This window comes from Guillardia theta, assembly GCF_000315625.1.
Source record: "Guillardia theta CCMP2712 unplaced genomic scaffold GUITHscaffold_36, whole genome shotgun sequence".
Taxonomy (NCBI): domain Eukaryota; class Cryptophyceae; order Pyrenomonadales; family Geminigeraceae; genus Guillardia; species Guillardia theta.
Window position 1 is genome coordinate 1 of NW_005434638.1, and position 10293 is coordinate 10293.

General features: G+C 52.9%; 3 protein-coding genes across 3 annotated transcripts; 2 read left to right on the top strand and 1 right to left on the bottom strand.

Moving 5' to 3' along the window:
* Positions 1-51: 51 nt before the first annotated feature.
* On the bottom strand, positions 52-3747 carry GUITHDRAFT_139069 (hypothetical protein; the record flags this gene model as incomplete). The annotated part of the gene is made up of 9 exons (XM_005832055.1): positions 52-91; positions 184-245; positions 372-494; positions 768-856; positions 1029-1099; positions 1281-1357; positions 1483-3294; positions 3350-3565; positions 3616-3747. Coding segments are annotated over 9 exons (2622 nt in total), but the record flags the coding sequence as incomplete, so codon positions are not given.
* A 1800-nt stretch (positions 3748-5547) lies between these two features.
* Positions 5548-7011, top strand: GUITHDRAFT_71484 (hypothetical protein; the record flags this gene model as incomplete). Its single annotated transcript, XM_005832056.1, has 2 exons — positions 5548-6858; positions 6916-7011. The coding sequence occupies 2 exons, from the start codon at positions 5548-5550 to the stop codon at positions 7009-7011; spliced, it is 1407 nt and encodes a 468-aa protein (XP_005832113.1).
* A 1779-nt stretch (positions 7012-8790) lies between these two features.
* GUITHDRAFT_152741 (hypothetical protein) lies at positions 8791-9326 on the top strand. The gene has a single exon (XM_005832057.1). The coding sequence runs from the start codon at positions 8798-8800 to the stop codon at positions 9005-9007; it is 210 nt and encodes a 69-aa protein (XP_005832114.1). The 5' UTR covers positions 8791-8797; the 3' UTR covers positions 9008-9326.
* The last annotated feature ends 967 nt before the right edge of the window (positions 9327-10293 follow it).

A 10293-nucleotide genomic window follows, 5' to 3' on the forward strand; every position in this document is an offset into this window, starting at 1 on the left:
AGGAGGAGGAGGAGGAGGAGGAGGAGGAGGAGGAGGAGGAGGAGGAGACACCATCTTGTTTTGGCGAAAGAAGTTGACATCCTTGACAAGCCTGAGTGAATCCAAAGTCATGAGGCAGACATGAGGGGCTGGGGGAGGAGGAGGAGGAGGAAAACGTTGAGATGAAGATGAGAGGAGATGTACCTTGACTTGATATGGTCGTCAAAGAGAAACTGAGACATAATAGCAAGCTTGCGAGCCAGAAACTGATGAAATGTTATCAATATCAATATCAATATCAATATCAACATCAATATCAATATCAATATCAACATCAATATCAATATCAATACCAATACCAATACCAATACCAATATCTTCATCATCATCACCTGGTATGTGTAGTTGACTGTCGTATTCATGATTCCCATCCCGTGGGTGCGGATTGAGTTGGCGACTTGTTGGATACCGATGCTGCGGATGTATTTGTTCTCTCCAGGTTTCTCGATGAAAACCTTAGCACATGTCAACAACGGCACGCAGTTCAGGACTCCTCCTCCTTCCCTTCCCCACTACTTAGCTCCCATTTTTCTCCTTCCTATTCCTCCTCCTCCACCTGGCCCCCACTCCTCCTGCTTCACCTTCCAGCCCTCTCACCCCCGTTATCCCTTCCTCTTGTTTCTCCTCCCCCCCCCCCCTCTCCCATCTCAACTGTCCGCATGGCCGAGGACAAGCACACTTTCCCACCCTCGCTTCTCCTCCATCTCCTCCCATGCCACGTCGCCTACCTGAGTATGAAGGTGGTAGGTGTAGTTGGCAACGAACACGTGAATGTGCCGCATGATCTCCAACACGTCCAGCCCCTGGTCCAGCGTTCCTGCAGCCTCGTCACGATCAGCTGCTGCTGCTGCTGCTGCTGCTGCTGCTGCTGCTGCTGCTGCTGCTGCTGCTGCTGCTGCTGCTGCTGCTGCTGCTGCTGCTGCTGCTGCTGCTGCTGCTTCCTGCCCCTGTCCCTTTCTCTCCTCCTCCTCTTGCCCTCTTCATCTCACCTGTCGGCAAATACGTCTCGATGAGGGACAATCTGTACTTGTCTTGTGCTAAATTCTTCATTTCTGCGTATCTGATACCAAGCAAAAATAAAAACAAAATCAACATAGAGCAGAGGACGAGGACGAGCACGAGGACGAGGAGGAGGGAGGATGAAGATGAGGATGAGGATGAGGATGAGGATGAGGATGAGGATGAGGATGAGGAGGAACAGAGATAAGGAGAGGCGGAGAGGGGATCTTGTGAGCATTTACGTCTTCCAGTCGTGAGTTGTCACGGTTGTCAGGTCGTAGAACGTTGAGTCCAGGTAGCTCGCCACCCTCTCTTTGATCTGCAGCTCCATCAAAAATACATTCCTCCTCCTCCTCCTCCTCCTCCTCCTCCTCCTCCTCCTCCCTCCTCCTCCTCCTCCCCTCCCCCTCCTCCTCCTCCCCCCCCTCCTCCTCCTCTACTCACGTTCACAAACTCATCCACCACAAACACGGGCTGCAGCTGCAGGCACGCGAAGAGGTCCAGCGTCCCGCTCTTGAGAGGGTTTGACTTGACCATCTGCGAGATCTGCGCGCTGTGGATATGAATCCTCAGGTCAGTCTCGATCTCCTGGCTCAGGGGCGTGACGATCTCCCACTCCACCGTCTCCTTGAGAAAGCGGCTGAAGCTGCTGACCGAGCTCGACGGGATGTGCCCCTCCTCCTCCGCCTCCTTCAGAAGCCTCCCAGCGTCTCCCATCGCCGCCATCAGCCCATGGATCTGGTTGACGTCCTTCCAGTTGGAACGGAGGTCAGCAAGGAACAGCGGGAGCAGCCCTCTGCTCCACAGGAGGAAAGAACAGTCCGTCGCCTCCCCAACCATCTCCTGCAGACTCCCCAGGATCTCCAACTTCCGCAGCTGCAGACCCACCTCGTCCACGTCTCCCTCCCTGATCTGCTTCTTCGGCAGCAGGTCCCATGCCAGGTTCACCACCGTCCTCCTCTGCCGCGTGTTGGGGCCTCGGAGGTTGTCGCACATGGCCGTCACCAGCGCCGCCATGTGCACCTTGGGCTCCTCTACCTTCCATCCTCCCTTCCTCGCCGTGGCGATCTGCGTCTCCAGGTCCTTGCAGATCGGGTCCAGGATGTGCAGCACGCGCAGCTGCAGGAAACGCTGGATGTGGACGAGGTGGGAAGCGATGAGAAAGCTCTTCCTGTGGTAGGTCTGCTGCAGCGCCTTGAGGAGCAAGAAGCTCTGCATCAGCGGCTTCAGGCTAGACTGCCGGATCGCCGTCCTCGTCCACAGATGCCCGCTCAGCGACAGCTTGCCCACGTTTCCCAGCTGCGAGGCGAGCAGGACTCCCTGTACCAGGAGGTTTGCGCGGGTACTGAGGACTTCGGTGAGGCCGACCCTAGGGGAGAAGCTGGACTCCATCCTGACCATCCAGGCAGAGACTTCGAGCTGCAGACGCTGCAGCTGCTGCAGGAGAGCTTCCTCTTGCTTCAGGAACAGCGCCCGGGTCTTCTCCAGCTCCTTCTCCCTGGTCTTGGTCGCCGGAAGCGGGAGGGCGTCGTGGAGGAAGTCGGTGACGACGAAGAACGCGCGGCCGAAGAGGACGATGAGCGGCACCTTGCTCGACAAGCTGACGATGGACTTGTACGTCTTGCTGTCCAGCTCCCGCCCCCTGTTGACCTGCGCAAACAGCGCAAACAGCCCTACCACTCCCACGAACCACTTGCGGTGGTTGGACTCGGTGGCGTCTCCGATGTGGGCGGAGAGGTAGACGAGGAGAGAGCGAATGGTGCTAGTGACCTCCTCCAGCATCGTCTTGTTGGCTCTGATCTCTCCCTCCCCCTTCTCGTGGTACCACGGCAGGTCCTGCATCCAGCAGCCCCGCAGCATCGCGCCGTTGAACACGTCCGCCTCCAGCCGCATCACTGCCATGAGCACCTTGGCGATCCTCTTCGGCCTCATCCCAAACACCTCAGGCTCCAGCGCAGCGCTCTGCAGCACGCGCTTGTACTCCGACCAGTGGTACTGCAGCTCCTGGTTGCTGCCCACCAGCCCGTCCAGCGTGATCAGCACGCGGAGGAGTTCTCCCAGCTGGGTGAGAAAGGAGTGCAGGCGCGTCCCCTTGAAGCACGACTTGTACAGGGTGTTCTTCTCGTCGGTGTACAGACCCGCAAGCTGCGACAGCGCGTTGGCCACCACGGAGTGACAGCGAGCGGCGAAGTGGCTAAGATCTTCGAGGAGGGGGATGAAGGAAGATATCTGCTCGACTTCAGCTCCTTCGGGCAGCTGGAAACATGAACAAGTCACTTTTTGACATCACCAGCCCCATTCACAAGGTCACCGGCGAGTTGTCAAACCTCTCCCCGTAGCAGGAGAGAGGGCCGAAGAATCTCTGCTCTGCCACGTCCACCAGCCTCGCACACTCCTCTGCCACGGTCGAGAAGACGATGAGGACTTTGGAGATGTCCTTGCTGTCTGTCTCTATCAGCGTCGAGATGTGACAGTCCTCATGAGCTCTCAGCTCGATGCCCACGACGTCCTGGTAGGGATCCCAAACCTGCACGACAAGCGTCAGCCTAGCTCAGCGTTCAGTCGCATGCCGCCCACATCCGTGGATGAATCTTCGAGAGCAGATTCCAGCGATCGCAGCTCCTGGTTCTGTGTGCTGATGAATTTGCGGAATGTGTCCAGGTGCTCCTCGGTCGGCGCCGAGTAGGAATGATGCTCGTTATCTTGCATGCTGGTTTGGATCAGATGGAGCTGCACATATCTGCGATCAAATGTCACCTCCTCACTATGTCCATGCCACATCCTCTCTGTCTCATTCACAGTGGAGCACTCTTGCTCGCAATGGTCTTCACCTTATACACCTCTCACTCCTCCTGCTTCCTCACTCATCTTCTGACGTTCTTGTCGTTCGGACTCTGACTCTTCTCTCATTTCTGACTAACAGTGTTGATAAAGGCCCTTGTCCGTGCCTTGGATTCTTCCTTGCTCCCACCTCCCTCCCAGCCATCCTCACCCTCTCCTTCCCCTATCTCCTTCTCCTCTCCCTCTCCTTCTCTCCCTCCCTCCCTTCCCCTCCTCTTTCTTCTTCCTTCCCTCTCCCTCTCGCGTTTTTCTCGTTTCCTCGCCTTCTGCCCATATTCGCTGACTCAGAGCCGTTACAGTAGCGTTACAATTCTGTAAACGTCGCCCGGCACTCAGTGACAGGCCCGGCCGTCACCTGTCCGGGGCCCGTCACTGAGTGCCGGGTCAGCGTGGGGAAGAGGGAACTCCATATCAATTTTTAACTTAACTTTGAGTAAACTTAAAAAAGATTGTAGGTCCGCCGGAGGCAGATTGGGCAGGAATGCACGTGCGGTTTTAAATCTACAACTATTTAATGTGATTTTAAAGCATCTGGTCCACGATCTTCTAGTACGGTACATGATCGGTACAACCACCTCCTGATACAGTAATACGGTACTATGTTGTGACCATGAGTTGCGCTTTTATTGATATTAAGTTATTTTATGTACTGTGTTCATACATGATTTTTGATCTCAGAACAAAAGTCCAATTTTACAATTATTCTATATTTTTAAAAATCAAGGTAAAAAACGAGAAGTGTACTGGGAGCGTTGAACCCCCCTTTTAAAAACACTATTAGAAATTTCAGGATGTCATGGAAAAGGTTTCAATTCCTTCTCTTAAAAATGCAATTTTTACAAGACTTTGGACCCTGTGCTACAAAAAGTTATCCCTGAGCAACCCTTGATTTGAACCCTGGGTGGGGTTAGTGGTTTGCTGGAGATAGGTAGGGTAGTTTTCGTATATCACTGCCACCTTTCATGGGTGGGGGTGCTCAGAATTGAAGCCTGAAAATGGGGGGTAGGGGTCAACACACCGGATCCTCACGAGCGCGTGCGATGGCGAGAAACGGAGAAGAGAAGGGGGAGGAGGGAGAAGAAGGAGGAAGAGGAATGGAGAAGGAGGCTGTGTAGGTGATCTCAGGTAGAAGATTCATCGAAGAGAAGTTCGAGATGTGAGAAGTAAATGTGAAGGGCTGACATGTTCGGGTTGGAAGGGGATTCTAACTTTTTCGAATCTCGTTGGAATTGTTCTGACAGGCGGGGGCCGATGGTTTAGTTGGGCAGACAGGGCTCGGATAGACTGTATCCATGTGGTAGAAGTGTGAAGTGAGTCGACATGGCTCGTAAGGACAGATGAGATTCAGATATGCGAGAAAGAATCCACTCAGCGTCGCAGTTGAGTTATACCAGAATGATGCATGCCGTACGAGAGAGAAAGAAGAATGTTCGAATTGTTTGAAATGTCAAATCCTTGCACCCACTCAGTTGGAAACACTTCCAGTACTTCATCTCCTCTATGCCTTATTCTCAAAATCCTCCCCAACTTTCCAGTGGATATTACGTCCCTTCACACTGCGATTTCTGACATTTGGTTGTTGATAGTTGTCACCTGCAAGTTATTGAGATCCTTCACAGTCTGCCGTCAGAAGTCTCCCAACCACTGGACAAGTCATAGACAGGAGCCATGGGGAAGAAAGACAAGAGCGAGAAGAGCGAGAAGAAGAAAGAGTCGCTCGACTACACTATCAAGCCCGAGGATGTCACCCCGAAGATCGACACCTCTAACTGGCCTCTGCTCCTCAAGAACTATGACAAGCTCAACATCCGCACTGGACATTACACGCCCATCCCCAACGGATGCTCTCCACTGAAGCGTCCGATCTTGGAGTATGTCAGGTATGGAGTCATCAATCTCGACAAGCCAGCAAACCCTTCCTCGCACGAGGTGGTCGCTTGGATTCGCAGGATTCTTCGTGTGGACAAGACAGGTCACAGTGGAACTTTGGATCCCAAGGTTACTGGCTGCCTCATCGTGTGCGTTGAGAGAGCCACGAGGTTGGTCAAGTCGCAGCAGGGAGCAGGAAAGGAGTACGTCTCCATTGCTCGCCTCCACGGCGCCATTGAGAGTGAGAACAAGTTCGCCAAGGCATTGGAGAAGCTGAAAGGAGCTATCTTCCAGAGGCCGCCTCTCATCTCTGCCGTCAAGAGGCAGCTGCGTATCAGGACCATCTACGAGAGCAAGATGATCGAATTCGACAAGGAGCGCAACCTGGGGGTGTTCTGGATCAGCTGTGAGGCTGGAACGTACGTAAGGACCATGTGCGTTCATATCGGTCTGCTCCTTGGAGTGGGTGGCCACATGCAGGAGCTCCGTCGTGTTCGCTCTGGAGCCCTGACTGAGCACGACAACCTGATGACGATGCACGATGTGCTCGATGCCCAGTGGATGTACGACACGTACAAGGACGAGTCGTACCTTCGCCGCGTGATCCTTCCGCTCGAGAGGCTGCTCACTGGCTACAAGAGGGTTGTTGTGAAGGACAGCGCGGTGAACGCCATCTGCTACGGCGCAAAGTTGATGATCCCTGGTCTGCTGAGGTTCGAGGACGGGATCGAGATCGGGACTGAAATCGTCATGATCACCACAAAGGGCGAAGCTATCTGCCTCGGCATCGCTCAGATGACCACCGCTGTGATGGCCACCTGCGACCATGGCGTCGTCGCCAAGATCAAGCGCGTGATCATGGAAAGGGACACGTACCCGAGGAGGTGGGGCCTGGGCCCTCAGGCGAAAGCGAAGAAGCAGATGATCATTGATGGCAAGCTCGACAAGTACGGCCGCCCCAACGCCAACACCCCGTCCAACTGGCAGAACCTGTACAAGGATCTGTCGGGCAACCAGAGCACTCCGGCCAAGGTTGAGAGTCAGAAGGAGGAAGAACCAGCTTCCAAGAAGAGGAAGAAGGAGCGAGAAAATAGCGACACAGACGAAGACGTGAAAAAGGTACGCTTGTTGTCTGCATTGCCTGCCGGGTCGTTGATTCTTTGGCAGGAGAAGAAGAAGGAGAAGAAAGAAAAGAAGGAAGAGAAGAAGGAGAAGAAAGACAAGAAGAAGAAAAAGAAGGATTCTGATTCTGAGTCAGATTAAGCTCCAACCTCCTTCTCAAGAGTTTTGATGCTTTTTGTCTTCCTGGCATCTTACCTAGTCAATCGTGTGCGTGGTGTTGTCTTGCCGTCGCGATGATGTACTTTATCCTCTGCTCCGTGAGTGTGTTTGGTCGGAGATATTCCTCCGAGCACCCGTCTATAGCACTCCCAGACTATGCTGTATGTGCGATGGTGCTGCTTCATAGTACTGCAGTACTTGTCGTACAAAAGCTGATATTTTAAGTGAAAGAAAGTATTCTTTCAGATCTCAACTTGTGTATTCTAATCAACTCAGACCCCTGTTATCGAAACCTGAAGCATCTCCTCCATTCAGTCTGCAATCAATGAAAAGGCTACGGTGAAATCCAACTACTCAAAGTTCATTTAAAAAATCAGTACAAAAATGATCAGGAGAGTAGAGGAGGGTGAAGGTATCAATTTAGTTTGAGGGACAGCAATCGGCAGGATGAGGGTTGAACGGTTCAAGAGTCGGACGGCCTCACTGTCTTTCCTCTTCTCGCCGTACTAGTGGCCGTGGCCTGTGCGACAGTGTCAGGGTCAAGCCTCCTCGACTCGAATCTCCTCGCTGTCAGTGTGACAGTCACGGTCCTCGTACTGCTTTTTAACTGAACTGGAAGACTTTGAGTAACTTAAAGAGGAGGCTGACCCGGCTCAGCCGGGCCGCCGGGCGGCCCGGGCCCCCGACAATATCGGCCCGTGACAGGCAGCCTCCGATAGACCGTACACTGACTGACACGTAAACTCGTTGCCAGTCAGGGCCGCCGGGCTCATCGCCTGACTGCCGCCACCGGGTCCTTTTGCGGTCGTGACCAGGGGTACCTGAGACTTGCGGGGGGCGGAAGGGAGAGTCGGAAGGTAGAGGAAGTTAGAGGACCCGGTCGTGCGACCGTAGGACATCACTCCTTGACAAACGAGAGGGTGCCGGGGGGTTACCTTAACCAACCTCTGAAGGCCTCGGAGCCACGGTGATCTGGGGGGTGGTTGGTGGCCTTGCCAAGGGTAGGGGTGGTCATCGGAGTCAGGGAGAGGGGTGGGGGTTACACGTTTCGATGAGGAGGGGGTTGCTGATGGAGGCCGACACCGGGGGGCGCAACTAGTCCTTGTATTGTTGGCTGATTGTAATTTGACAAACTATTTCAAACTATGGGGATGATTTTCAATTATTTGATAAGTGCTGAAGGGCTAGATTGTGAAACTTCCGATCATAGGAACTTTAATATCAGATAAATATTTCATAAATAAGTTTATTTTTGAAATATTTACATATTTTTGATACTTAATTTTCAAAAATAGCCATATTATTCAGTATTCATTGAATACTAAATCTCAAATAAAATTGTATTTTGAGTTTCAAATATCATTCGAACAGCTTCAGAGCTTTTTTTTGCACTAGATTCACTTTAATACTTATTTTTTGTTTTACGACCCCCCTAAACAGGCTGACCCCACCCCCCGCTTTATACCTTCGTTCTAGTAAGTATCTGTACCCCTTGTCCCCTTAACCCCTGTCACTCAGCCTGAAATGTACCCCTTCTTCACCCCCAAGAGAGAGAGTTTACTTCACCCCTAACCCCCATAGCGACCCTTGTCACCCCTACCCCTAAATGACCAGCGATTCACCCCACCTTTCTCCCCGGCCTCTGAAACAACAGTGAAGCAAACTACTCCTTCTACTGACTACCCCCCACATTCCCCACAATGACCCCCCATCCCAAGACTATAAAAACACTTTCTTTGCTCTATCCGATAAACCCAACACGAAAACTATGCCGCGCCCCAACGCAACCCTCCTCGCCGCCGCCGCTGCCGCTGCCATCACAGCAGGAGCCTGGGTCTCTGCCAATGCTGTAAAGAAAGGTAAGTTGCTAAACCTGCTCGACCTCGTGTGTTGCTTCTCTGCCGCTGGTCTACCGTTGGGTTCTCTTTCGTTCCTCGTCGCGAAACCGTTTTTGTTGTTCTGCAATCTGCAGGGTTGATGTCTGCCCTCTGCTTTGCTCGTGTGCGTTTTTCTTTCATTTGGTTGCAACCTGAAACTTCTGAATGATCTTGTTGCAATCTTGAACATGTCTTGCCCACCTGTTGAAATGCTTTCGCTCGAACTGCTCTTAACTTCTGTCTTGGTGTGACAGACATGGACGAGGCTTCTTCCCAGGCTGAGTCAACAGTGTACATGTGGTGAGAGAAATCGTCTTCACTCCGTGCTCGTACATGAAACCTGATCTAGGGTTTGAATGACCTCATAGCCTGTCCTGTAATGTGTTCCGTCTTGTAAATAGAACCGAATTCTTGTTTTGTATTGCTACTGTACAGAATACACACGCACACAAATCTGCATTGGCGAATGTCCAGCGATCACAACTGTTGCCTGATGGAGTGGAAGGAGTTTGCCAGTTGACTCTCCTCCACATCCCAAATCATCCTCAGCAGGGCCTCGTAGTCGTTGACATACCTTTTCCTCTCGTCAGCAACCCCTCTTGCCCTTGCATGCTTGTCACCTTGCAAGGTCGAAGAGAGGAGACGTCTCTCGCTCTCGAGCTAGCCGCTCCCTGATATCCAACAGTATCCTCCTCCCTCGTCCTCCAGCTGCTGCCTGTAGGGCTAAGTCAGGGGGAGGGAGGGAAGGATGGATTGATGGATGGAGGGAAGGACGGGTAAATGCAGGGAGGGAGGGAGGGAATGGGGGAGGGCGAAGTGCGAAGGGAAGCAGGTTGAGGTCAAGGGAGGAAGAGGGAAAGAGGCAGGAATGGTGTACCTGGGCGATGCTGATGTAGTCTTGCTCGTTCCTCGCAAGCAGTGGACCTGATGGAGGGATCAGGAGCAGCAGGAGGAGCAGGAGAAACTCACAGCTGGCTGAGTGGAGGACAAGAGCAGAGCCGATTCTCTGCCCGATCCTCTCGAAAGGAAGAGACACTGTGGGGAAGGTGAGGAGGAACGGGGAGGACGAGGAAGAAGATTTGAGGCAAGAGGAAGGGGAAGATCGGAGTAGTTGCACTAGGGTGCGAAGGATAAGGAAACGAGGATGAAGCGGTGAAAGAGGGGGAGGAGTGGGGAGGGAAAGGAGGAGGACAAGGGAGGGTGAGGAGAGAGGAGGACAAGGAAGAGAGGGGAGGGAGAGGAGAGAGGAGGATTGGAACTCACAGACTGGAATGCCTGCCCAGAGCACTTGCGATGTTGTGCCGTGACCATGAAAGGCGAATGAGTCGAGGTAGAGGTCAGTCAAGGCCGACTTGACTTGTAGGTGCTCCTCCTGCACAGCAAGGTA